The sequence below is a fragment of the Xylona heveae genome (assembly GCF_001619985.1).
Source record: "Xylona heveae TC161 unplaced genomic scaffold L228scaffold_6, whole genome shotgun sequence".
Taxonomy (NCBI): Eukaryota; Fungi; Ascomycota; class Xylonomycetes; order Xylonales; family Xylonaceae; genus Xylona; species Xylona heveae.
The window spans coordinates 669,826-694,015 of NW_017264198.1; the positions used below are offsets into that span (position 1 = coordinate 669,826).

The 24,190-nt window shown below is 48.2% G+C and overlaps 11 protein-coding genes across 11 annotated transcripts; 6 read left to right on the top strand and 5 right to left on the bottom strand.

Moving 5' to 3' along the window:
• The first annotated feature begins 471 nt into the window (after positions 1-471).
• L228DRAFT_261396 (phenylalanyl-tRNA synthetase beta subunit) lies at positions 472-2,973 on the top strand. The gene is made up of 10 exons (XM_018334333.1): positions 472-655; positions 718-758; positions 813-832; positions 880-956; positions 1,010-1,139; positions 1,195-1,461; positions 1,515-1,756; positions 1,810-2,615; positions 2,670-2,787; positions 2,852-2,973. Exons 1-10 carry the CDS (start codon positions 603-605, stop codon positions 2,895-2,897), a joined length of 1,800 nt encoding a protein of 599 aa, XP_018187747.1. The 5' UTR covers positions 472-602; the 3' UTR covers positions 2,898-2,973.
• Positions 2,974-3,399: 426 nt separating this feature from the next.
• On the top strand, positions 3,400-5,150 carry L228DRAFT_247819 (S-adenosyl-L-methionine-dependent methyltransferase). The gene is made up of 2 exons (XM_018332729.1): positions 3,400-3,685; positions 3,957-5,150. Exons 1-2 carry the CDS (start codon positions 3,639-3,641, stop codon positions 4,714-4,716), a joined length of 807 nt encoding a protein of 268 aa, XP_018187748.1. The 5' UTR covers positions 3,400-3,638; the 3' UTR covers positions 4,717-5,150.
• Positions 4,652-5,939, bottom strand: L228DRAFT_283366 (hypothetical protein). The gene is made up of 3 exons (XM_018336110.1): positions 5,617-5,939; positions 5,484-5,530; positions 4,652-5,323 (listed from the first exon to the last, which is right to left on the bottom strand). The coding sequence occupies exons 1-3, from the start codon at positions 5,927-5,929 to the stop codon at positions 4,868-4,870; spliced, it is 816 nt and encodes a 271-aa protein (XP_018187749.1). The 5' UTR covers positions 5,930-5,939; the 3' UTR covers positions 4,652-4,867.
• Positions 5,940-6,413: 474 nt separating this feature from the next.
• L228DRAFT_148115 (hypothetical protein) lies at positions 6,414-8,459 on the bottom strand. The gene has a single exon (XM_018329253.1). It carries the CDS (start codon positions 7,957-7,959, stop codon positions 6,571-6,573), a length of 1,389 nt encoding a protein of 462 aa, XP_018187750.1. The 5' UTR covers positions 7,960-8,459; the 3' UTR covers positions 6,414-6,570.
• Positions 8,460-10,178: 1,719 nt separating this feature from the next.
• L228DRAFT_203720 (peptidyl-prolyl cis-trans isomerase pin4) lies at positions 10,179-10,679 on the bottom strand (the record flags this gene model as incomplete). Its single annotated transcript, XM_018329648.1, has 3 exons — positions 10,179-10,330; positions 10,404-10,506; positions 10,632-10,679. Coding segments are annotated over 3 exons (303 nt in total), but the record flags the coding sequence as incomplete, so codon positions are not given.
• A 101-nt stretch (positions 10,680-10,780) lies between these two features.
• Positions 10,781-11,961, top strand: L228DRAFT_261401 (Alkbh6 protein). Its single transcript, XM_018334334.1, has 2 exons — positions 10,781-11,169; positions 11,338-11,961. The coding sequence occupies exons 1-2, from the start codon at positions 11,041-11,043 to the stop codon at positions 11,941-11,943; spliced, it is 735 nt and encodes a 244-aa protein (XP_018187752.1). The 5' UTR covers positions 10,781-11,040; the 3' UTR covers positions 11,944-11,961.
• L228DRAFT_247826 (protein DFG10) lies at positions 11,947-13,126 on the bottom strand. The gene is made up of 3 exons (XM_018332730.1): positions 13,034-13,126; positions 12,508-12,976; positions 11,947-12,446 (listed from the first exon to the last, which is right to left on the bottom strand). Exons 1-3 carry the CDS (start codon positions 13,103-13,105, stop codon positions 12,049-12,051), a joined length of 939 nt encoding a protein of 312 aa, XP_018187753.1. The 5' UTR covers positions 13,106-13,126; the 3' UTR covers positions 11,947-12,048.
• Positions 13,127-14,928: 1,802 nt separating this feature from the next.
• On the top strand, positions 14,929-15,279 carry L228DRAFT_211056 (ankyrin; the record flags this gene model as incomplete). Its single annotated transcript, XM_018329878.1, has 1 exon — positions 14,929-15,279. A coding segment is annotated over one exon (351 nt), but the record flags the coding sequence as incomplete, so codon positions are not given.
• A 2,353-nt stretch (positions 15,280-17,632) lies between these two features.
• L228DRAFT_148119 (hypothetical protein) lies at positions 17,633-18,780 on the top strand. Its single transcript, XM_018329254.1, has 2 exons — positions 17,633-18,108; positions 18,165-18,780. The coding sequence occupies exons 1-2, from the start codon at positions 17,764-17,766 to the stop codon at positions 18,429-18,431; spliced, it is 612 nt and encodes a 203-aa protein (XP_018187755.1). The 5' UTR covers positions 17,633-17,763; the 3' UTR covers positions 18,432-18,780.
• A 210-nt stretch (positions 18,781-18,990) lies between these two features.
• L228DRAFT_247828 (40S ribosomal protein S12) lies at positions 18,991-20,410 on the top strand. Its single transcript, XM_018332731.1, has 3 exons — positions 18,991-19,121; positions 19,402-19,726; positions 19,826-20,410. The coding sequence occupies exons 1-3, from the start codon at positions 19,119-19,121 to the stop codon at positions 19,948-19,950; spliced, it is 453 nt and encodes a 150-aa protein (XP_018187756.1). The 5' UTR covers positions 18,991-19,118; the 3' UTR covers positions 19,951-20,410.
• Positions 20,360-22,959, bottom strand: L228DRAFT_148248 (hypothetical protein). The gene is made up of 3 exons (XM_018329255.1): positions 22,829-22,959; positions 21,092-22,724; positions 20,360-20,951 (listed from the first exon to the last, which is right to left on the bottom strand). Exons 1-3 carry the CDS (start codon positions 22,850-22,852, stop codon positions 20,767-20,769), a joined length of 1,842 nt encoding a protein of 613 aa, XP_018187757.1. The 5' UTR covers positions 22,853-22,959; the 3' UTR covers positions 20,360-20,766.
• Between the last annotated feature and the right edge of the window lie 1,231 nt (positions 22,960-24,190).

Sequence of the window (24,190 nt, forward strand, 5' to 3'; positions counted from 1 at the left end):
CAATATAATATCATACGAGTTGAATAGAAATCACGACTTCTATGGCACTGAAAGAAGATAGAGTCACCAACTTTCACAGCCAAATCTATACGCTCTGCTGGATTGCGGGGCGTTCAGGGCTTTGGGGATGGCAAGTTGGAGATCAAGACAATGAGTGCAAGAGAAGCACAACCCACCTCCAGGAGAGTTTCGACCAAAGGGATCCACCAAAGCAGTAGACGAGAATTTAGGAAAAGTTGGAAGCTGACAGGCTCAAAGATGAAATGGTTGGTTGTGTGCGTGAGTGCGTATTTCGGGGGTGCGTTATGATGGAGCTTGGCACGGGCAATCGCGACGGTTGAGTCAAGCCACAAAGTTGAGATGGTGAAGTGGTTCACATATGTGGCTGGTTACGGCCTTTTAGCGAGGCTGTGGCTTGGATCTCAAAATTCCCCCATGGCGGCTCTGAATGACTCCTCCGATCCCGCAATTAGAGGAACCCCGCCTCGAACGTTCTTCATTGTCTACGTGGAATACTTCATAAGTCGGGCATACTTAATTAAGTGCCCGCACAGAAAGCACCAAACTACAGATCGCAACATTTGGTTGAGGGCGGCAGCAAGATGCCCACCATCACCGTTGACAAGACCGAGCTGTTTAAGGCTCTCGGGCAGGAGTGAGTCTTGCGCTGGGAGAAATTTCCTCTGAGATTTTGAACCAATTAATTGACTTGAATAGGTATACCACGCAAGAATTTGACGAGCTATGCTTCGAATTCGGTATATAATTATTTCCCTTCTCACTTTTGAAGCGCCTTACTGACATTGAAAAAGGTATCGAACTTGATGAAGATGTACGTCTTCTCTGACATGCCTACCTTCAAGTCTAACTGATGTGCAGACCACGGACCAACCTCGCCCGATCGTCGATGGCAAGCAAGAGCCGCCGCAGCTCAAGATTGAAATCCCCGCAAACCGGTCAGAGTCCACATGCGCAATTCGATTATACTAGTAACTGAGACTTGGAGTAGATATGATATGCTCTGTTTCGAGGGGATTGCCCTCATGCTCAACATTTTCCGTGGAAGAGCGCCAGCACCCAAATATCAGCTCGTTGCGCCACCCAACGGTGAGATGCAGACGATCGTCGTCGACCAAGAGGTAACTCATGTCGTCCGCCAAAAATCTCAGACAAGGCTAATTCTAATCTGTCCAGACGACGAGAATAAGGCCATATGTTTCTGCCGCTGTCTTGCGTGGCATTGAATTCACGCCCGGGCGTTATGAATCGTTCATTGCTTTGCAAGATAAACTGCACCAAAATCTTGCCCGTCAACGCACTCTAGTCTCAATCGGAACGCACGATCTCGACACGATTAAGGGTCCTTTCAGTTATGAGGCTTTGGCCCCGGAGCAAATAAACTTCGTTCCACTGAACCAGACGCAGAATATGAATGGTGCTGAATTGATGAAGTTCTATGAGGTACGGAGTAATGAGTCAGAGAGCCTGAAATTATTATTCTAACTCATCGGCAGAATGACAAGCACCTGGGCAAATACCTTCATATTATCCGCGACTCGCCTGTTTACCCAGTCATCTACGATGCCAACCGGACTGTATGCTCTCTGCCGCCCATCATAAATGGAGACCATTCAAAGATCAGAATGAGCACCAAGAACGTTCTCATTGAAATTACCGCGCTGGATAAGACCAAAGTAGAGGTTGTCAACAATATTCTTGTCGCCATGTTCTCTCAGTACACGGAGCAACAGTTCACGTAAGTGTATTGGTCCATGCTTCTGTTGGTTCGAGCTCTGACGTAGAAAACAGGGTCGAACCAGTTAAGATTATCTCAAAGCACAACAATGAGACTCGCGAAACACCAAATCTCACGCCAAGAGAGACACAGGCAGAGCTCTCTTACATCAACGAGTGCTGCGGCTTGTCTCTTACTGCCGAGGAGGTCTGCAAATTGCTTGAGAAGATGTCATATCACGCCTCACCGTCGAAATCTTCGCCCGATCTCATTGACGTTCACATCCCGCCCACTCGTGCCGATGTACTTCATCAATGCGATATTATGGAGGATGTGGCAATCGCTTATGGTTTCAACAAGCTGCCACGCTCCTTCCCCAACAAGTCAGCTACGGTTGGTCAGCCGCTTATGATCAACAAACTCTCTGATATTGTTCGTGTTGAGGCTGCAATGGCCGGATGGTCAGAAGTGATGCCCCTTATTCTCTGCTCGCATGATGAGAACTTTGCCTGGCTGAACCGCAAAGATGACGGAACAACAGCTGTCAAACTCGCAAACCCCAAGACGATGGAGTACCAGGTCGTGCGCACGTCGCTTTTGCCTGGCCTCCTGAAGACTATCAGAGAGAACAAACACCACAGTGTTCCTATCAAGGTCTTTGAAGTCAGCGATGTTGCCTTCAAGGATGAGTCTCTTGAGAGAAAGAGTAGGAATGAGCGCCACTTTGCCGCAGCTTGGTATGGAAAGACTAGTGGATTCGAGATTGTTCACGGGTTGCTCGATCGAATCATGTTGATGCTTAAGAGTGCTTTCATTACCCACGAGGATGGACTCGAAAGAACAGGAACTGTTGACGGCTACTGGATTGAAGAGGTTCAAGGTACGTGCACAGTCTCCTGTGGACCTGGCAATGACTAGTCTAATGCTTCTGCAGATTCTACCTTCTTCCCCGGACACTCCGCCTCAATCCATTTGCGCGTCAATGGAAAGGACCGTGTAATTGGTGTTTTCGGCATTCTTCACCCGACGGTGCTCGAAAACTTTGAACTTAGGTATGTTGGATACCTTGTGCACTGTCATCTAGAATCCTGAAAATTGGCTAATTTCTCCCTTCAGATATCCCGTCAGCACATTGGAATTGAACTTAGAGGTTTTCCTATAGATGATTTTCAAAAGCGAACATAGACTAGTATGATCTAAAAATTATGAATATCCTTGAACGAAACGACAGTCTTGGTAGATAAAATATAAAGCAAAATACTGTCGCGTGCCATTCGATTGATACCTGATATAATATTGCGTGACATCTCTTTTACGTAGGAGCCGAGAAAGCTTTAGTTCTCACATAATTTCCTTGTCCTTTTCATATTATCCTTTTACAAATGCAATTGTTCTATCAAATTGATTTTCCCTTATGGTAACTAAATTATGCAAAGAACAATATGCAAATTAATCTTTAAATTCCCGTATATATTTCTATTTTTTTTTTTTTTGTGTTTTTTATTAAACCATATATATATGTTTTTCAAACACTTGAAATATTTAAAAATCAGTGATTCAACGATCAGACCATCCCAATTGTGCGGGGTTTCGGGGTAAATAAATATATTGCGCTGGTTGTGAGCCGCGATGTGAACCGCTCCCGCTCCAAGCATAGTATATAGCGGGCTTGTCGGCGCTCGGTACTAGCCACAAGGAGGTACGGATAGCTTCTTTAACTATCCGTGACACTTAAACTCACGCCTGAACACCACAGGGCGAGATATTCATAATCTAGTGTCTGGATATCCATACTCGGTAAATCGAGGTTTACATCTGCCTTCGCCCTGTCGCTCGCTATATCTCTCTTCTGTCCGGAAGTAAAGGAAGGGTCTACCAGTTGCTCCGAAACAATCATTACATTATGGCCGCCGAGCACCTCGACCCCAGCGAGCTAGGCACGAGGAAATAGTACGTTGACAAGTTTACTTTTTTTTCGCTATATTCCTGAGAAACATCTGTCTTTAGGTCTTCATGTCGTATAATCGCATAGAGGCGTAGTCGCATAGACAGACTAGCTCTCTACAATGGCTTTCTTTTTCTCTTCCCTTCCCTTCCCTTCCCTTCAGGACAGAATCACGGAAATAAGAGAAAAAGAAATAAAACGAAAGGGAACACCAAAAAAAGAGATCCAAAAAGAAAAGAGAAAAAACCAAGCTGACTATGGAACTTTCTAAAATAGCTGGGACGATGCTTACGTTACCGAACTGTCCAATTTCGAAAACAATCCTTCTGACGAAGGCACGATCTGGTTCTCGGATTCCGGCGCCGAGGAGAAGATTTTAGAGTATCTGACCGAGGAGCTGTGTCTGGACACGACTTCGACGAGCTTTCTCGACTTGGGCACGGGCAATGGGCATCTGCTCTTTATGTTGCGCGAGGACGGCGAATTCAACGGTCGAATGATCGGCGTGGATTATTCGCTGCCGAGCGTGCAGTTGGCGCGAACGATTGCGGCGCAGAAGGGTCACGGCGGAGGTGTAGGTCAGGAAGAAGATGGAGCTGGAAAGACTGGTGACAAGGAGGATCGGGAAGGAGGAGAAGAGGAGGAGGACGAGGAGGGAGAAGACGCGGAACCGATTACGTTTGAGACTTGGGATATTATCCACGAGCAACCGGGTGAGTGGGCGGATAAGGACGGCGGATTCGATGTGGTATTAGACAAGGGCACATTTGATGCGATTTCTCTGAGCGAAGAAGTGGATGGGTCGGGGAAAAGAATTTTTGAGGGCTATAAGGGCAAGGTGGAGAGACTGGTGAAGCCTGGTGGGATTCTGTTCATCACTAGCTGTAACTGGACAGAGCCGGAACTGTGTCGCTGGTTTGAAGGTGGAGAGTTGGAGTTTGATGGCAAGGTCAACTACCCAAGTTTCACATTTGGCGGGCACAAGGGGCAGACTATTTCTTCCATTTGCTTTAGAAGAAAGAAGACTTCGTCGTGATGATTGTTCGTTTCATTCTAAAAATGTGCAGCGCTAATATGGTGTGTTTGACGCGGGTAATATGCTAGAATCGCTCATGGTATATATGCTTATGCATTCGGAGAAACAAAGAAAAGAGATGGCAGAAGCGTGAGAGCCGTTGCAAGTCGCATCATCGCCTTCGCCGCATGATGGCTATCACAAGCCATCGTTTCAGCATTGCTTTATCTTCCGTTCCAACGGGCTTCTCTTTGACAAACTCGCGTTTGTTGCCTTCTGCATCCTGTTCGTAGATGGTCTCAACCTCCAGTCCTTCTTCTGCGGCTATATTAAAGAACCCTGACACCTTCAGCCGACCAGTATGAAAGCCTGCGATGACAAATGCGCGGGCATCATCGTCTGCGGATAGAAAATGAAGTATTGATCGGGCCAGATTTTCATGTTGCCATGGCATCCACAGGCAGTCTGCGGCCAATACTCTCGAGAAGCTATGCTTACGTGAAACTGAGAATTCATCCGTAAGAACGCCCCACTCGTGGCCTACTACCTGGACCCTTGGTACGTGTTTCGTGACATTTGTAGAGATTGTTGACAAAATCTCCGGAGCGGGATAGTCAGAAATAACAACCTGTAGAAATCAAAATTACTCATCAGCACAATTGTTTTCAAATTATTTGAATCCAAGATGTATGTTGATTCATATGTGAGTGGCTCATGATCCAAGCAAACGCTCTCGTTGTTGTTGAGTCATAAATGTGGGAGGAGTCCAGTTGTCGAACCCAACGTACCTCTTTGGCTCCAGCCAGAGCGGCGATGATTCCAGCTAATCCGGTTCCTGCTCAAAGTATTTAGCATTAAAACCCCCCTCCCTAGGCCAACTAAAGGCAAAGTTGGCAAATGGTTCTTGGGGCATCAACAGACCTGCTCCAAGCTCGAGTACGTGTTGGCCAGTTATATCCCACAGACCCTCGCCGCGCTCGAAGAAGTCTGCCACTTGCACGGCTGAATTCCAAAGATAGTGGCTGAAAAGCATCCGATCATCTACATTTTCTGGATTCGAGCATTGCAACTCGATATCTCCGAAGCCGGTTGATTTGTAAACAATCCGAGCTCCCGGCTCGCCATAGGAGTTGTTTAGATCATCTGTAAAAATGGTACCTAAGGCAGCGGAGAATATATCCTCAGGATCTGGATCCTCAAGATCGCAGACGGGCCGAACCTTGTCGGTGAGCATGGATGGGAGGTGACAATCGAGAAGAATAACAACGAATCGAAGAGATAGGGACGATCAGGAATTCTGCCATGCCAAAATGGCGGGGATGTTTGCTTTGTTTGCATAACCGTAAGGCGGTCAGGCTCTAGCGCAGGGTACTGACTAGTTAGGAAACTCGGCTGTATAACATTACAAGTGCTGAATGGTGAGTTTGCTGTTGCTTCTCCTTCTTGGATTATGTTTACATTGATCGGAACATTTCCTAAGGCGAATCGATACGGTTGGACCTCTACCTCATGTTTTTGCATGTATGGACTGTACATTATTTTACACTAGACATAGTATGATGTGAATCGCATTGAGTGCCATGGTGTTACAGTGCAGTCAGGAGCATTCGTCAACAGTAGAGATAGGATAGGCCGAAGAGCGCTCTTTCCGGATTATATATCTCATATAATGGACTTGCACGCTCCTAGGAAGCAATTCTTCTATAATTGAGTAAAAAGGCCCGAAAAAATGGACATAGCTCCGTCTAACAACGCCTGACAGTGCTCTAGTAAAGATTTGGAAGAACATTGGCTGATCGTTTCTTTTCAAAGGTAACTCGCAGAGGACATGATAAAGCTAGCGGAGATCTCTGCGATTTCAAGTTCATTATTTCCCTAGGAGGAAACAATTCGTCGTCTATTAGTTGGCTCCAGCGTAGGTTGAAGTGGACGAGGTCGCTTGAGAATTTTACCATCGCTTCCCTCGGGAATGCTCCTGCTGAGTTCGGAAAATTGTCGTTTCACTGGCATTGAGGCTAATGAAGCCAGAAGATCCAGTGGAGACTTGTCAAATTCTATTGCTTGTTTCTTCACAGTGATAGCGACACTGTCCCTTGAAGTGACCGGGAGTCGTGCTTCCGGAATGCTTGGTTTGGCAAACACACCATCCAGTCTCTCGTTGTGGTCCCAACAGCGTTGACTCAGCCCAGGAACTGGAGAAAGATTTCGAATTGATTCCCATGTCCACCGAGAATCCCTCAAAGTAACAAAAATCACAGGCAAGTGATTCGCGGGCAAAGATGCTGCGCATGACCCCCTCAGAAAGGAAGCGTCCCACGTATTGCTTTCGAAACTTTCAGACAAATCATTTCCAACTATCAGGTTGGAGATGCCATTCGTAATTCGAATTTGTGCACGAGCAGGCACCCAGCGCCGACCTTGCAATACATCGTGAAATGCAGAATCAATGCTGAGCATTATTGAGTGCTGATCAGGGCCGGAAAATATAATCCAACGAAAAAGGCCCCGCGAGCGGCAACGGAGGTCAGCGATGTCGCCGGGTTGGAATTCGAATGTTGTGCCAGGGACGATAATAACATACGCCTCCCAGGAGTTTTCTGAAGGAGTATTGATGCTGATATTGGTGACGGGAAGCTTGTCGAAAGGTCGAGTCCCCATGTTCTTGGGCCTTCTGGACCTGCGCTTACTAGGACTAGGGGCCCTAGGGCGATGATCAAGCTCAATTTGCAGGTCTTCAACGCGAAGCTCCAGATCCATAGAAGCATCGTCGATACACGCGACCCTCTCCTTGAGTACTTTGAGATCTTGGTATAGACTCTGCGCCTTGTCGATGGCGCCGTCCAGCTTGTCCTCTAAGTCCAATAAGCCAGTCCTAGTAGACTCATGAACGCCATTCATGTTGTGATAGACGCCTGAAATAGATTGATAGATGCCTTGCATGTCTTTTTCTCTTTCCGCCCTTTCCTTCTCTAAACGTTCAGAAAGTCCGCGCACCATTTCTGCCAGACGCACATGCTCCTCCATTGAGACGGCCGGCGACGGCACATCTGGAACATGATAGCACGCTTGATGCCCACATTCGCAGCTTGAATCAGGCACCCGCGAATTTAAGACATATCCTTGACAAGCACAGCGTTGACCAGTTACCTGAGGATGCAGCAGAATAAACCGACATGCTCCGCGTGGTAATGAAAGACTGGTACCCACATGATTCGAGGACCAGGAACCAGAAATTGAATATAGACGAGGAGACCCTTCGAACATTTGCGTGGAGAGAGGTTTTGATTTCGTTTCTAGAGTATTATCATCATCATAAATTAAGAGACCGCATCAGCATAAGGAGCCCAGCCCTACGCTGGGAAACAACAACGGGAACATGTGGACAACAAAGGAGAGTGAGGAAGCAAACTTGTCGATGTCAAAGAGCGTTTAAGCTGCCCCTCTCCCGTTCTATATAGCAGGTCTCGGGTACGGACGATGCAGCGCCAGCTTTTCTTGCTTACGCGATAAGCCTTCTTCAGAAGACGGGACAGAATCTCCTTCCAGTCCAAGGTCAGACAAGGCTCCCCACGACAAAAGGGTGTCCGACAAAGACATCAAGGGGTGTGAGGAGAACCCGCTTTGTGTGCCGTAGGAGTGCCTGCTACCTGGGGGGTTTAAATTGGATTGGGAACCCGGGCAATATTATCGCACGGTGGACAAGAGCAGGTCTTGCCTCCTAGCGATAAAGCTTAGTTGGAGGTGCCGACGAGTGGTGGTAGTGGTGGTGGTGATGGTGGGGGGTTTGGTTGGCGTGGGGTTTTAGCTAGGCATCCGCTATCTGCACCTCTGTACAGTTTAGTGATTAACTCTAAACACACACAACTTTTAACTGGAAAGAGCCGGGATCACAATCCTACAGTAATGCAAGATCAATGACAACCCGCCAGGCCGCCGTCAAAAGGATCCCTGGTGGGGGGCAAGAACAAATCAAATCATCGACCACTATCTGGAGTCCTTTGTAACGCTCCCGCGGCCACGCCCCGCCTGCCGTCCACGCACCAGACCCAATCAATTTTGCACACCTCTGCCTGTCTCGTGGCTAACTCACGAATTTCATTGCAATGTGCGTGAGCAGCGCCTAGAATTCGTTTCAGTGATTCGAGCTCTTTCATTTGTCACATCTGAGCTGTTATTCGCTGCAAAGATAAAGGCTACTAGGGATACAAGCAGTCACTGCCATCTTTCCATGCATAGAACCGAGTCTAGACGGTAAAAAGGAATTTGTGTCCAATGATGCGGTCATCCGGAAAGGCCGACAGCCACAAATCATATTCCGGCTCCATTTATTATTCACAACCTATTAAGAATTGATTTCAGCGTACGGTCACTATCATAGTAATGTTGGCAGGGTACAGTGCCTGCGTCCGATTTAGAGATATGTCGAAGAAGCCGAGTAGCCTTCTGAGGGCTGTAGGATCACAGCGACCCCAGCCATGGGAATTTCTCAGTGATTCGCGGAATAATGAAAAATGAAAATAAAATAAAATAAGGTAACCCCAGTCTTCACATGAATATCGTGATAAGCTCGCCCCGATCAGCACCCTCCCCCACGCTTCCGAGTTTATGGATGTCTTTGTACTACAAAGGATATCTCATCAAATGGTGTGGTGCACACAGAAAGGGGCATTTTCGGGAGTGATATCTGAGTCCTGTCGTCCATTTAAGCCCAATGACTGTCACATGTGTCTTGCCGCACTGCTTTGTCGTACCTATATTTTTCCGACCTACCTTAGCAAGTAGTTCCTTGTTCACGTCTTCGAAAGATCCAGTAGGCCAGCTCAGCCTTGGCGATACAACACGTCTCTCGCTAAAGTCACTGCAAATCAGAGTTGCTAGAGTTGACAAAGTAGCTTACAAAGTACTGAGCCTATCGGCACAAGCCTCTCCGATTGAATATATGAGAGGAATAGGAAAAGGAATGACGAAGGCAACGCTTCAAAGTTAGCTCTATTTGATAGTGCAGAGACGGCCATGGACCGAGAATTATATGAGATTCTTCCCCAGTTGTTGATAGATCACAACTGAAAGTCAGGAACATTTCGAGAATTCTGCCGTCACTAACTGGCATCTTATAACTGCGTTCAGCTGTTGATGACCAAAAGAAGATATCGGTTGTTTTGTCTCCGATCAATGCCTTAGAACCGCAAGAGATAGGTGTTGGCAAAGAAGTGGGTTTTGTAACTTGAGTGCAGTATCCTCAAACCGAAGCCGTCGCGAAGGCCGCAAAGCTTTGTCTATACCGTCAGGAGAATGTTGGGCAAATAGCTGAAAAGAGGTATTGTGATCAAATTCAAGACTCTCCCGCTCATGCTCGACCCTTATGATCCTCTGCAGACTCACAACGTATTGAAGAAGGGACGAAGATATATTACGTGTAAGGTCTTCGCCAGTCCAGGGAAGCGGAAGTGGGTCCTCAGGCAGTATATTGATTGTATTTTTCACTTTCGACCTTCGACCATGATGATATGGTATCCAAAACCCGTTTTCACCTCGACATATTTAGGAGAAGAAGTTGTGCTCGGCTCCAGCTCGTAGGCGGCCTTTTCGAAGGTTGGATCTAAACTACCTCGGACCTTCCAACCTAATGAACCACCTGCGACAATCAACCATTGCTGTTAGTCAAATTGAAATTCTTTGAAAATTTCTCTCTGAGAACAGGAACAGACCTTGTCTCGCCTTGTCTTCGGAAAACTCGCGTGCCACGTCATCGAATTTGGCTCCTTCTTGGAGCTTGGTCAGAGCGGACTGTGATTTTGAATATTTCTCACACTATCAGGGGCCGTCAGTCTATGTCGAAGCTCCAATACGTCCAAACTTCCGTGTTGGTAAGACAGGTTGGATTTAGGACCCCCACACATCTACAGAGGATTGTGTGCATCGGCGTCAGAACTCACCAGAATATGGCGGACATTAATGCTTGTTGCTGGCTTCAGCTTGCTGCCGCCGGATGCATCGCCACCGCCACCGCCACCGCCACCTTTCTTGTTCTTAGGTGCCATGTCTTTCGCTGGAAAATAGTGATGAAGAAGCTAGTTCGTGGGGTCGAGATACGGCGACAACGCTACAGGTAAATTTCCAGTGAAGCTTGTCCTAATGATGGTGGGGTTCGCTAGCCTAACCTCCGGTGACGTTCCGCGCTTGCGGGTTACCGAAGATACTGGAGCTTGTGGGCTCATAACAAACATTGGGTAGTTTGCAACGATTTTCGATTTAAATTATACATAGCTCTAATTGGTCCAGCAAAGGGCACTGAGGGATACTGACGCTGATCATAACGCGGGACGCCGAGCAATTTGAGTTCTCATGAGCGAAATGGAGGCCGTCACGAAGAAGCTGGAGCTTACCCGTCACCAAGTCTCGAGCATGCCACCTTCCACGATTTATATCCCCGACTTCATCACTCCTGAGGAGGAGGAGCAGCTACTCAATAAAGTATGTTTAGATCAAATATTCCCATATTCATCCGTCCTTTCTATTTGTTCAGTTGGTTTTTAATGCTTGGGGTAGGTTGTTCGGATTGGAACATGTGGCCCTCGCTTTTTGGAAATCATGGACTGCAAGATGAAAGGAGGAATATACAGCTAAAACAAGAACATTTAGATCCGTACAGCGCCCCTTCCACGTTGGGCTCAGCTTTCTCGACGTCGACTGCAGACCTGGCCGTCCAGTCTCAGCTCTTCTAATACACTGCTTGCCGCACCGCTGCCGGCTTGGCTTCATGATCCCATTATTCCTAGACTAGAATCTCAGACGGGAATCTTTATGGATAGTCCCCACGGTGCTCCAAACCACGTTTTGATCAATGAGTACGCGCCAGGACAAGGCATTATGCCACATGAAGATGGTGCCGCTTATCATCCCGTTGTTGCAACTGTTTCCCTCGGTGCTGCAATTGTACTGGATATCTACCAAAAAAGGGAAACAGGGGAACGAGAAATTGAGCCGACATATAGGATTCTACAAGAGCCTCGGAGTCTTTTGATTACTACTGATGAAATGTATACGAAGCATCTACACGGCATTCAAGAAATCACAGCGGACCGAGACCTCGGTCCAAAGACAATCAGCAATTGGGATTTGCTGGGTCACCAGATTGCCTTTACAGACGGCCAGAACGAGAGGCAAGTGCGGACTAGTTTGACTTATCGAGACGTGCTCAAGGTGTCGAAGTTAGGTAGTAAAATGAAAATTTTTGGCAACCGTTAAACTGTTCCGAAAATGACCAACTTCCGCTCTTCTTGATTGTTGACATATCATGGTGAGGACCTTGCCAAAAGCTGTAGAATATTTCCCGCCCGAAAACACCATGGCCTAGTAGATAAATGGTATCATTCTCCATTTCCCACGCACTTGCTCTTCCCCAAACTTTTGGACATACCACTCTCTGGTAGTCCCCGCTGTTACGCCTAGGTTTATAACAACGAATATTAAGCCAGCTAAAACGGACTTATTGACTATTACCCCCTCCGGAGCAGCGATCAAAGAGAGAGAAAGATAAATGAGACACTCCATGGTGTAGTGGGGGCATAGAAGAAAGCGGAAAATAGGATGCTTTGGAAATGTGTATTTTGGTAGCGACGCCAAATATACATGTGCGTCATGCTGGATCCCCGAAGCGATAAGGAAGAGTGGCAGACAAAGAAACGTCCGCAAGGACGGAGCCGGGATTTCTAGTAATGAGATGGATGGTTCAAGAGAGCGCAATTTAGCTGTTGTCAAAGGCATTAGACCATTTGTCGTGGAGTCTTATTTAAATGGCGAAACACCTACGCAGTCCTTCGACCCAGATTGAGATTCCCATCGCAATGTAAAATGTAACGCCTAGCAGCCAGTGCACAAACCACATTGTTGAATTTGATGGTTTTGATAAGACAACTGACTCGACCAACCTTCGTATCCCCTGAACCGTCATCAGAAGCCATGCCAATACGACTTTTTCAATTGTCATTGACGTGCTCTCTTGGCGCCATGTTGAATTTTGACTGATGATTCGAAAGACACTTCCTTTCGTGACAAGCTGAAAGGCCCAGAAGATTGATGAGAAAACAGATGCTATATAAAAATGTGTAAAATAGCTGTGCGGCACACGGTAAGTTGCCAGATGGTCCAGTATCTTGTTTAGCCTGTTTGGATTTTTTGCTTCATTGTCTCTATCATTAGTTTGACCAGAAAGAGAATTCCGTGATCCATAGACTAGAAATCGACTCCGAAACGGAGATATCGCATTGACAGTGACCACCTAAAGAGATGTTAGCCATTACTTAGCTCTGTCAACCAAAAAAAATTGGTTACATACCGTGGAACTTGCAAGGAGGAAGAAAAGCTGCAGGGTTTGTGCAGGGTCTATCAGGCCAGCATGTGACAGCATATTGTGTGTTATGATGTTTTGATAGAGAAGGCAAACACATATAACTTTAAACCAAAATCAGAAGCCTTCAAAAAAAGAACAAACTATATAAATGGATTTCAGGACTGTAATAACCAATTTATCTCATTTTAAAGCCTCGAAGAACTAGATGTTCGGGGTGAGCTTCCCCTCGTTCGTGTTGGAAGTGGAAATCTTCTCTGTTGACGGATGGCTTCTTTCGGTATGGTCGGTGGAGGGACAGCTTTGATTACATCATCCATAATCAGCGACAATCTTCACCGTACTTATATGTTCAGTGTTGTCGTATATCTCATCATGTGCACCTCCTATTCGTTTCACCCGAACAGTGAGACTTTCCCAATTAAGTCAAACTCTGTTTCCCCCCAGCGAAGGCCAATCAGCGCACGAAGTGGGATGGAGATGTTCCTTCGTCGTGCGCAAGTACCGCAACCGGTTCGCAGTACTCTCTGTACACTGACCATCTTCTCATTAACCCCAACACCCACGGCTTGTTACTCGGCACGGTTGTCAGACAGCGCTGACGATTGCCTTGTGCTTTCCGTCCATGTTAATCAGCGACACAAGAAGGAACTCAAATTGATTAAATATACCCCAGAGTTATTCAGCTTCAGCTGCGGCTCAGTTTCGCCTGTCAGCCTTCCCCGCCACTCACTGTGGTAGTCAGTACACGAGGATTGGGCCAACGTCCTTGTCCGAGTCACGCTGAGTAAATCACCCGAGAGGTGTTTCTAGCCACGTCGGCCCAGCATGAGGCAAGATCGTTTGACGGACCAATCTCTATCGTGATGAATGGCATTGGCCGTCCGGAGGCATCACCCACAAAGCCTGCAGGTGCCGGAGATGGAAATAACGAGGGCCATGTCGGTGCTGCTCGAGAACCTGCCCGCAGCGATAGGTTGACCGACAAACCCGAGCTTGTTTCGTCGGCATCAGACAAACAGGATTCGCAGAAGCCAGCCATGACAGTCAATGATCAAGATTCGAAGGATTGGGATCCCGACAAAAGCGATTCTGAGGCTGAGACGATCGTGCTACCGGAAGCTCAAGCAACTCGTAAACGCGAAGGAAAAGAGATTAAACATGAAGAAGATGTGGAAGTGGAGCGATCAACTGCACTTGCAGACATTGAAATGGCCGATGCTGTACCGGAAAGCAGTTCGAAGTACCCTGTATATGACGAGTCCATGGGACATCCTTCTGTTCCTTCTGAACAGAAACCGCCCGTTTCAGCCCAGCCCGCCAAACAGGAAAGAACGACGCACGATAAAGCAAATTCAAGCGGGTTGAGTTCGATTCCATCTTCGCCCATTGCGGAAACCCAGTCGTCAAAACATGATTCTCCTTCTGATCATTCGCGCTCGTCGCCACCACATGTGGGGGATGATAAACTCCGAACTGGCGAAGGGGGGTCGCGGAAGCGAAAGCTGGGCCAGGAGGAACCTCGAGGTAGCAGTGAATGGAAAGAACCAAAACCTAAAACAAAACATGCCTCGGACAGCGAAAACAAAGCTCGACGTGAACGACAGAGCTCAAGCCATACCCACCGCGTTTCGCGCGACAGATCATCGTCACCTCGATTTCGGAACCATAAACGAGCAGCCTCAACACAGTCCGCATCAAGCCAACTGACCAACGGCCATAACAACAAGAAGAGAAGAGTTCCCGCGCCTTTGCTCTCCGGTCATGAGCGGAAGCATTCGGAAGATGCATATTCAGACACGTCCTCTCGTGCCGACTCTCCCCACCTTCATGGTCATATAAGAAATCTCCATTCCGCGGATTCAACCCTCTCGCCTATGAAAATGCCCCACAAAAAGCATCGAGATCAGATTGGCCGAACTTTCCTGGCTCGGGCTTGTGCTAATCGTGAGATTGACAATGCCCGAATCCGTCTCAACGAAAGGCCAGAAGACATTGATGTGGCGGATAACGCCGGAAATACTCCTCTCCAGATTGCCGCTCTTGAGGGATGCGAGGATATCGTTCAACTTTTGATCGAGGGAGGGTGCGATATCAATTGCAAGAACAACGACAAAGATACTCCTCTCATCGATGCCGTCGAGAATGGCCACCTAGCCGTTGTGAGGCTGCTTTTGGACGCTGGCGCTGACCCTCGTCAAGGAAATCTGAATGGAGAGGAACCCTTGGACCTTTTGGACCCGGAAGATGAGAATTATGGGGGGATCAAAGAAGCTTTGGAGCTTGCTAAGCGCAGGCATCATCCACGACGCGCATCAGAAGAGCATGGTCAGGAGAAAGATCATGGCCGATATTCCCGTGGCACTTCCGCTATAAGTCCGCGCGATTCGCCGCCTTTATTTGCACCGCGCAGTCCGCCAATCCACTTGCCTCCGCGTCGAAGAACCGTTAGAAGTGAGGCAACTCGAAATGATCTATTATGGATGAAGCCAACTCTAGAAAACCTGCGGGACCGAGCGGGGAAAGGTGACATGGCGGGTGTCGGAACCATCCTGAATGTTTTGCCCCAGGCCGACACAGAATCCCTCATTGCCGCAGCAAAAGGAGGCCACGACGAAGTAATCCAACTGCTCCTTGGGCTAGGCAATGCTAATGCAGACCCTGAGCCACTCAGATCGCTGAATTACAAACCGGGCTTTAACACCCCGATGCTCGCTGCAATCGGTCGTGGGAATGAAAAAGTTCTGCAACTTCTCTTGGCTCAGCCAAACTTTGATCCTACCAAGCGAGACTATCGTGGGCGAACATACTATGAAATTGCGGAAGAACGTCAGGGATCACGAGAGGAGTATGATTTGTTGAAGGAAGCCTATGACAAAGCTATTGCCAGCCGTAAAAAGGGCCGCAACTCTAATGGTTTGAAGGTGACTTCATCTCCTGAAACTTCTCGTAAGCATCGAGAGAAGGATAAGATTGCAAAGCACCATGACAGAGATGATTCCCCTTCGCATGGATCGGACAATTTCGAAAGTGGCAAAATACGTTCACTGAGTGATCGTGATGGGTCTACTAAGAAATTAAAGCACGACGATCCAGAACGACCTCGACCCCGGAAACGTTTGACCAGGCCCGAAGGTGCAAAAGACCCATCCGCCGTGGTTAGCGATCGTGAAACAACATCGTTAGCGCCGCCGAAGACAAAGCCAACTGTTAGGAGAACTGAAAGCGACACTGCTGTTGCTTTGTCTGAAGATGACCACCCCAAACCGCGACGCAAGCTGATATCTGGGAAAGATCTGAAAAGCGATCGAAATCGCCAGCGCCGTGGAAGTATTCACTCCTCGACTTCATCTTCCTCGAGTAAAGACGCTATCAGCGCGTTAGAAAAGCCGGAGATGACAAAACAACAAATAATTCCTCACGCAAGTTCATTGAGCCAGAAGATGGAAAAAGTTTCATCAATCCCGACCGCGATAAAATCAAGCGCAAGTGATTCTGAGATCGCCGGGGGAAGTCACCGTATCAAGCGAGAAGAATCAAAAGACAACCCTGGCGTCAGTCACGATGAAGGTGGTTCGAAAAGACCTCGTGATAGCCCAACTCAATTTCGATCTCGATCCCAAGACCCGGAATTCCAAGTGTCGCCTACAACCGAAGCAAAGAAGAAGCGGCGACGAGTTGAAAATGAAGCTGATTCGAATGCAGCCTTCAGCGGCCAAACTGCTAAGCTTATTTCGCGCGAGACTGTTGAACCCGTTGCTCAGCCAGACGAGCCCATGGAACTTGACCGTCGAGAGCCTAATGATCCGACGAATAACACCGCGGAGAAGGGAGAGGACGGGGTTCGGAACCGCCCTGCGTCGGGAATGGGTTTGGCAGTGCGTCACGATGAATCACAAGACCAACGCCAAACGTGTCCTGCCAATTTAGACCATGGAGCCATAAGGACGCAACGTCCCCCGGAATTGAAGGACCTAGATACAGATAACCCCAGAGACCTTCATCGGAACGCTCAAGCGGACGAGGATACCAAACGCGCTGAAGTCGCACGGGCAGAACGAGAGGATGAGGAGAGGAAGCAAGAAGAGGAGAAAAAGAAGCTGGAAGAGCAAAAGAAGAAGCAGGAAGAGGAGAGAAAGAAGCAGGAAGAGGAAAGGAAGAAGCAAGAAGAGGAGGAAAGGAAGAAGCAGCAGTTGGAAGAGGAAAGGAAGAAGCAAGAAGAGGAGGAAAAGAAGAAGAAGAAGAAGTTGGAAGAGGAGAGGAAGAAACAAGAAGAAGAGGAGAAGAAGCTGGAAGAGGAGCGTCGAAGACGTGAGCAAGAGGAGCGCGAAGAAGAGGAAAGAAGAGCCCGTGCTGCGAAAGAGGAAGAGCAGCGACGGCTTGCAGAGCAGAAATTTCAGGCCGAGGAATTGGAGCGCAAGGTTCGGATTGCTCGGGAGGAGCAAGCGCGGGTAGAAAGGAAGCAGCGTGAAGAAGAGGCACATCGACGACGTGTGGAGCAGGAGCGCCTTCGGCGGCTTGAGCAGGAGCGGAAAAGAGCGGAGCTCGAAGAGCGTGAACGGCTACTTCTCAAACAGCGGCAAGAAGAAGAAGAACGACTTCGGCGAGAAGCATTGCCCAACAGCCTTGCACGAGCAGCGAATTTAGAAGAATCCAAGGCACGATCGGCAGCGGAAGCGAAGAGGTGGCTCCCACTATTTACCGTAACTACGAGTCAAATGAACCGCGAACAGCCGGAAAATTTAACAGAGGAGCGGTGGGTTGTAAATTTCCAAGTTGCTCCAGTACTTGGTATCAAGGATTTGGAACTTTCGCAATGTAATTCCATCGCCCCTTTTCCCCGCTCTGTTCCCAGTATTTTTGCTGACACCCGAATAGTCACAGCCTGGGAGAAGCGGTCCTTAACTGACAGACAACGGACCTGTATCTGGCGTGTGGCTCGCCGCATGCTCGCTGAATCGGATGAACCAACGCCTCTTAACTCTTCTATTCAGGGCCTAGCAAAATTGGACGCAGCGACCGCTGCTAAATTTTTCGATATGAAGCATGTCTTCTGGATTAAGGTAAGATGATTTTGTCATATCCAAGGATCGATCTTATGCTAAGTTACTCTTCGCAGCTCTCCGATTTCATAGATATTGTTCCTCGCTACCCACATCTTCGGGACGTTCCTGTTACTACTCTGCCAGTCTGCCTTGAATATTTGGATGGTCCCAATGGACCTATCTTTCCCGAGCGCAAGGTGACACGGCAGCGTCCTGATAATACCTTCCAGTCGCAACTGAACGATGCACAGCCTCAGAGAAACTTCAATAACTCGATGGAAGCGGTTATGCATCAAATGCCGCAGCATGCACCAGCACTTCCCAATGGTTTCATTCACTAAAGGGCGTGCAGCTGGCTGATCTTCTTTCTATGTTAATCTTCGTTCCTATTCAGCTCGAAACTGGCTGACATTACTTGGACCTCCCGCTGGAACTCGTTGAACGCCTTTTCTTCTTCGACTTCTCTTACGCTAAGCTAGCGTTCCTCCATATATGCTCTCTTTCATCGTCTACGACATATTTAACTTCTTACGCTGTACGATATGAGCTGCTCGGTGTTACGGTTTTTGGCTTTCTTTTGTCCGGTCCGGATTTGCAGAGCATTTGGCTGAATCTTGTTCGATTGGACTTTGCAGCTCGCTTATTGTATATCAGAAAGGGTAAACCTTAAAATAGATATTTAAATGTGTGTCAATCGAATATTTTCAAACTCTTGATTTCAGTGGGCGGACCCCAATGATTGTCATCGCATTTTCTTTGCCCTTCGCACTGTTTCAGAGCAATGTCATGTAGGCGTCTTAGAGGGTGCTGTTGGACTGTCAAACGGGCGTATTATGTAATCCGAGTCTAGGGCACACAAAACGCACAAAATTCTAGCGAAGCGAGCCAATGGGTGGGGACGAAGCATTTCGGTATCAAGAAACACCAAATCGAGTCCTCAAAGTTTCTCTGCAATTTAAACATAACTTACCTCTTCGAGGACTATCCGACACTTCCAGTCTAAAGCTTCCTCTTAGCACAAGAACAAGATGGTGCGTATTTTTGTCATTCCCCCACAGCCCTTATTGCACACTACAACTGGTCCTCGGTCTGGAGAAGCGCATATCCTTTTTGCTGGATTCGCGGGGTTCAATACCGTTTCCCATTCTAGGACATGGTGTTTGGATTTGTTTTGCGGTCTGAGGGTCATGTTGCCCAAGGAGATCACTGCGGTTTAGATATATCTGCGGATGGAGACAATATCAGATCGACACTCATCATGCAATCGATGGCGCATCAGAAAGGCTGACATTTTTTTTGGCAAATGTGTAGTCGGACGGAGAAGAGCCTACTGTTGAGGTCGGTGCGGCCGAGGAGGTCGAAGTCAGTGCCGATGCTGCCGCCGAGAAGGGCCAGATGTCCGTCCTTGATGCTCTCAAGGGCGTTCTCAAGCTGGCTCTGATCCACGACGGTCTCGCCCGCGGTCTCCGTGAGGCCAGCAAGGCCCTTGACCGTCGTCAGGCCCACATGTGCGTCCTCAACGAGTCTTGCGAGGAGGAGGCCTACAAGAAGCTCGTTGTTGCTCTGTGCTCTGAGCACAAGATCCCTCTCATCAAGGTCCCCGATGGCAAGCAGCTTGGCGAGTGGGCTGGCCTTTGTAAGTTTCCTTTTTCACACCCTTCACTTCTGCGAAATGAAGAAATAATATAATCATACCCAAGGGCCAATGGCTAATACGATCTTCTCTTTCAATCAGGCGTTCTCGACCGTGAGGGTAACGCCCGCAAGGTCGTCAACTGCTCTTGCGTTGTTGTCCGTGACTGGGGTGAGGAGTCCCAGGAGCGCAACATCCTCCTCAACTACTTCCAGACTGAGCAGTAAACGTCTTCACTTGAAGACCAAGTCTCTGCTGGCTTTCTAAGAGACGAGCTGGTAGAGTATTCGGTTGGACAAGGGAAAGGTCAGGTCTGAGTTGGAGGAGCGCATGAGGGATCTGCTGCTGGGTTGGCGAGACCAGGCGGTGGAATAGCAGTCCAGGGTCTTTTGGTTCCGCCGTAGCCAAAGGCTTGGGCTGCTTGAAGTAAAAGAAAAAAAAAAAGGAAATAGCTGGCAACGATATGTGTAGTCTAGTTTCTCTCGCGCTGGATAGCGAATTGTCTAGCTTAAGAGGAATAGAGGAAGCTGTTCCAGTCATTTAACCAGTCCTGTCTTTTGCCCGTGATGTAAGGAAATTACAATGTGTGATGCTTGACGCTTTGCCCTGCAGATGCCACAAGGACCATGCATTGAGTGACGGATGTTAGAGATCCTCTTCATTTCTTCTCAAAATCTATGTACTCATGCACGTAGAAACGAATTTCTCTTCCAAAAATAAAGAGACCAAGCACAAGCTCGCTGAGAGAACTGGGACCAGAAAAAGCTCGATTCAAATTGATATCGGCAAAGATCACAAGACAACGTATGATGACATGTATGTACTCCCGCGAAAATTCCATATGCAATTAGAGCTACCAAAAAGCTCACCCAGTAGAACGCCGAATATATGCAACGCTGTAAGAGAGGAAAAAGAACAGAGCATAGTAAAACAGAAACCAAAAAAATTTTGATGAACGAAGCAGGATCATGCTTCTGAGCGTTTGCGCTTGCGGATCAATTGCGTCCTCACTTTGGTAGTAAGTTTAAGAAAGAAGACTTGGCCTAACGGAACTGATATGACGGGAAACAAGGCTTCTGCGGACGCAGGACGAGGTGCTGATACGGCGAACTTGAAGGATCATAGTATAGCCCTTCGACGTGGCCAGTGTCGCGGCGCATGGAGATGTAATAGAAGCCGGAGATGGTCAGGCCAGAGCGGTGGTCAGAGGGCGTAATAAAGCACTTCTCTGTTGGATCAAAGAAATCAAGAAAAGAATAGTCAGCGGGATTACGTGTTCTGAAGGATCCAGTCTCCCATGATATATATAATCTTCTTGGGGCCCGCCAGGCAGGGGAAAAAAAAACAAATTAGGACTTGGTGACATACCCTTCCAGCGCATTAATATCCAGTTTTTAGCCAGTTCCTCCTTGAGCCATCTCCTGCTGACGAGATTGCGCACAATATCATCGTCGGATAGATCCTTGAACGGCTCTAGCTTGCTCCAATAGGTGCCGTCAACTTTTGCATCAGATTTGAAGCTTTTGGTTTCGAGAGTATATTTGTTGAAATCAACGAGTTCTCCTTCGAGAAAAGTGACAATACTGGACTCGCCAGTCGCGGACGACTTGTCTGGAACGTTGAATGCTTCCATTGTCCCAGAAAGCGTCATATTCTCGTAGTCAACGCTATTGATGGTTACTTTAACAGGCCACTCTTCATCGCCCTTGGCGACGTAGCCGCCATGTTGTCTTCCGGCGCTACCCGAACTAGACATGTTCCCCCAGGGGGACGGCTGGGTTTCATTCGTGGTAGTGGCGGTCCCAATCGTGCCGGAGGAAGCGTTTATAATAATAGGCAGGTTTGTATTCCCGAATATATTCTGCGTGGCTCGGTGGATGGGACATATTGCAAGCGGCGCCGCTTGCTGGGAGCCGGAAAACACGCCGCCAATCTGCAGCCACGAACTTTCCGCTGGAGGGTCAATATCCGTCGTATCGACAATGAAGTCTTCCCGGTTCATCGTGAAGAAGTCGCCCCCTACTAATCCTCCTGCGGCGGCAGAGACAATGCTTTCTTCGTATGAAGTTGAATATCGGAGTCGCTCAAGATACTTGATAGCCTCTTCCAGCCAGCGGGAAGCGGCAGGTGGGTTTCCTGAAGGGTTCTGAAGATAGCGTTGTCGGTAGGCATCAACCCTGGCCCGAATGTCACGCTGCGTTTGTAGCTCCCGCGGATTGCTGGGAATGATAGAAGAAGGTGGCCGAATAATTCTGGCCGAACTCGCCCGATCTCTATCCTCCGTTTCGTGGCCTATGCGTTCCCGGTCCAGGATATAACTTTGCAGTCGATCTCTTGACCGAGCGGAGAAGCGCGGATGGCGGCGAACAGACTGCAAGAGGGCCGCTGTTCTTAATGAAGACTCGGATGGGAGAGCATGATTATGTTGTTGTTGCTGATGATGATCCCCTGCCGCCCTGGATGCATACGACGCAGCAGATCTTGATGTTCCCGCGCCAGGAGGTCTATAATTATCCCTGTGTCCTCTAATGTTTTCAATATCAGAGTTGGAGACGAGTTGCGAAAGAGCATTGACTCTTGTTGAGTTGTCATCCTCGTCCTCGTCCGATGTCCCTGGCGCCCAATCGTACAGGGATTGTTGCTGCGGAACACGGTTTCCATATGCCGGTTGGGGATAATCGCCAATTTCCCGCAGTTGTTCAGGCGTATACTGGCGCATTCGGCGCAGTCGGCGCAGATTGGCCATCTCCAGGAGCCGCAGCTGCTGGTTCACGGGCAGTTGGGGATCTCTGGAAGACATATCACCGACCGAGAAACCTGTGCTGGGTTCATCGTCGAGTTCTACCGGGGGAGTCCGCAAAAAGTTGATGTTGGCTTGATTGGCATCTTCCTCCGCCTGGGTTGTAAGCGTCGAGGCTAAATCCAGCACCGGGCTATCTAGCTGCTGCAGTTCGGAAATGAACGAGCCAGAACCGGCGCTCGCATTTTCAGAGGGTGTATCCTGCATCTGCGTGTCAATTTCTTTGAAGCGTATGCGCAAAGGCTGGTGGATTTGGGCAATATCGCGAAGTACAAAGAGACGGTCGGCCGATGGAAAGCACGTACTAAAGGCGAGTTCGCAGGAGGCATCGCATCAAAAGCGACCGCGCACACACAACCCTAGAAGCGCCGAAACCAAGAGATTTCCTTCAAAGTCACGAGATATTTGGTGTTCTTGTCGAGTCAGGCATGGACGTCACGCTCCATCGCTCACATTCATTGCCAGCAACTGTGAGTGAAGGAGAGGGTGTGGCTGGACTGAAGTGGGATGGTGAAAATGGCTGAAACCGGCCGGGGCGGTTGTATTACCCTTCGGCGGCTGGCGTTCGCTCTGACCAGGCGAGCGTAACGCTATACACAAGCCCAGGCGCCCAGAGAAGTATAACAGTAGTACAGAGAAGCTTCTGCAGCAATAAGCCAGAACCAGATGCTTAATTATTTTTCTATACAGTGTCGACTACATACTCATCAGTGTGTTCGATTGAAAATCAACATCTTCAGGTCCATTATCTTTCGTGGGCTAAATCGCGACTTTTGTTGCGTCATTTCCATTGACTAGACAATCATCATGTATCAAGCTCAAGGGGTTATGCTCCATAGAATATGCGTTTCGCACAAGATCTATGCAATAGATTACTGATATTAGCTCCTGGCATTCATGATACAGGTTTCTCACAGGCACGTATCATTAGACATCAATGCTGATTTTCTCTCTTCTTTGAACATCCTCGAAATCTAACGTGCAGGTTAATTCGTGGATGGCAATACGGTCTCGATATCGATCTCTGTAGGCATTTCAGCTCTGCAAGCTGAGCAATCCTCGTCCTACGACTGCCTGGAATATTTCATGTTCGATTGGCAATTCGGTGGAAGGTGAAGGTCGCCAAAACTCCCGCCATATGAAAGGCGCATGACGACATTCTATAGATGCGAGAGATCAATATCGGGAACGGGCAATGAGGATGAATGGATAAGAAAAGAATGGCTCGAGTGCACGAAATGAAAGAATCACACGACAAAATTGTCGAAAAATCATAATCTTCTAGTAAGAGACCAAACACCCTCAAAAGAAGACATTTGGGATTTATCTCAATCTAATATTTGCATCATTGTTGGAGGAGCCCGCACAATTCTGAGCTGTGTTACAGAGCGTTTGCAGTCGGTTATCATGCACTTCTTCTACTTCAACCATACCTCCACTACTATGGAGAGATACGCGTTGAGGATGAGTGAGAATTAATTGACGGATGATATTCACTCATTTACGCGTAAGTGTGTCATGGGCATCTTCAGCGTATCGGGCAGAACAGGAGCGGTGGGAACGACCGACCCACCCTTTTTGAGACATTACCATTGAGGTCTCAGTATTACCGATCCACTGCGGATCACGCGAAGTCCGGAACTGATCTCAAAGAACTCTGGGATATC

What these genes read in the sequence shown, in the direction of transcription:
- L228DRAFT_247826 (XM_018332730.1), bottom strand. Translation starts at nt 13,105, where the DNA reads ATGCTGTCACATGCTGGCCTGATAGACCCTGCACAAACCCTGCAGCTT. An exon ending in TCCTCCTTGCAAGTTCCACG is followed by an intron (nt 12,977 to 13,033) that starts GTATGTAACCAA and finishes ACATCTCTTTAG; the next exon opens with GTGGTCACTGTCAATGCGAT. An exon ending in AATCTGGGTCGAAGGACTGC is followed by an intron (nt 12,447 to 12,507) that starts GTAGGTGTTTCG and finishes CTTTGACAACAG; the next exon opens with CTAAATTGCGCTCTCTTGAA.
- L228DRAFT_148115 (XM_018329253.1), bottom strand. Translation starts at nt 7,959, where the DNA reads ATGTTCGAAGGGTCTCCTCGTCTATATTCAATTTCTGGTTCCTGGTCC.
- L228DRAFT_283366 (XM_018336110.1), bottom strand. Translation starts at nt 5,929, where the DNA reads ATGCTCACCGACAAGGTTCGGCCCGTCTGCGATCTTGAGGATCCAGAT. An exon ending in CGTACTCGAGCTTGGAGCAG is followed by an intron (nt 5,531 to 5,616) that starts GTCTGTTGATGC and finishes TACTTTGAGCAG; the next exon opens with GAACCGGATTAGCTGGAATC. An exon ending in CTCTGGCTGGAGCCAAAGAG is followed by an intron (nt 5,324 to 5,483) that starts GTACGTTGGGTT and finishes TGATTTCTACAG; the next exon opens with GTTGTTATTTCTGACTATCC.
- L228DRAFT_148248 (XM_018329255.1), bottom strand. Translation starts at nt 22,852, where the DNA reads ATGCCTCCTGCGAACTCGCCTTTA. An exon ending in CTCCTGCGAACTCGCCTTTA is followed by an intron (nt 22,725 to 22,828) that starts GTACGTGCTTTC and finishes ACGCAGATGCAG; the next exon opens with GATACACCCTCTGAAAATGC. An exon ending in GATATTAATGCGCTGGAAGG is followed by an intron (nt 20,952 to 21,091) that starts GTATGTCACCAA and finishes TTGATCCAACAG; the next exon opens with AGAAGTGCTTTATTACGCCC.
- L228DRAFT_148119 (XM_018329254.1), top strand. Translation starts at nt 17,764, where the DNA reads ATGAACCGCGAACAGCCGGAAAATTTAACAGAGGAGCGGTGGGTTGTA. An exon ending in AGCATGTCTTCTGGATTAAG is followed by an intron (nt 18,109 to 18,164) that starts GTAAGATGATTT and finishes TACTCTTCGCAG; the next exon opens with CTCTCCGATTTCATAGATAT.
- L228DRAFT_261401 (XM_018334334.1), top strand. Translation starts at nt 11,041, where the DNA reads ATGAGCGAAATGGAGGCCGTCACGAAGAAGCTGGAGCTTACCCGTCAC. An exon ending in AGGAGCAGCTACTCAATAAA is followed by an intron (nt 11,170 to 11,337) that starts GTATGTTTAGAT and finishes AAGAACATTTAG; the next exon opens with ATCCGTACAGCGCCCCTTCC.
- L228DRAFT_247819 (XM_018332729.1), top strand. Translation starts at nt 3,639, where the DNA reads ATGGCCGCCGAGCACCTCGACCCCAGCGAGCTAGGCACGAGGAAATA. An exon ending in GAGCTAGGCACGAGGAAATA is followed by an intron (nt 3,686 to 3,956) that starts GTACGTTGACAA and finishes TTTCTAAAATAG; the next exon opens with CTGGGACGATGCTTACGTTA.
- L228DRAFT_247828 (XM_018332731.1), top strand. An exon ending in TGGCGAGTGGGCTGGCCTTT is followed by an intron (nt 19,727 to 19,825) that starts GTAAGTTTCCTT and finishes TCTTTCAATCAG; the next exon opens with GCGTTCTCGACCGTGAGGGT.
- L228DRAFT_261396 (XM_018334333.1), top strand. Translation starts at nt 603, where the DNA reads ATGCCCACCATCACCGTTGACAAGACCGAGCTGTTTAAGGCTCTCGGG. An exon ending in TTTAAGGCTCTCGGGCAGGA is followed by an intron (nt 656 to 717) that starts GTGAGTCTTGCG and finishes TGACTTGAATAG; the next exon opens with GTATACCACGCAAGAATTTG. An exon ending in CGATCGTCGTCGACCAAGAG is followed by an intron (nt 1,140 to 1,194) that starts GTAACTCATGTC and finishes TAATCTGTCCAG; the next exon opens with ACGACGAGAATAAGGCCATA.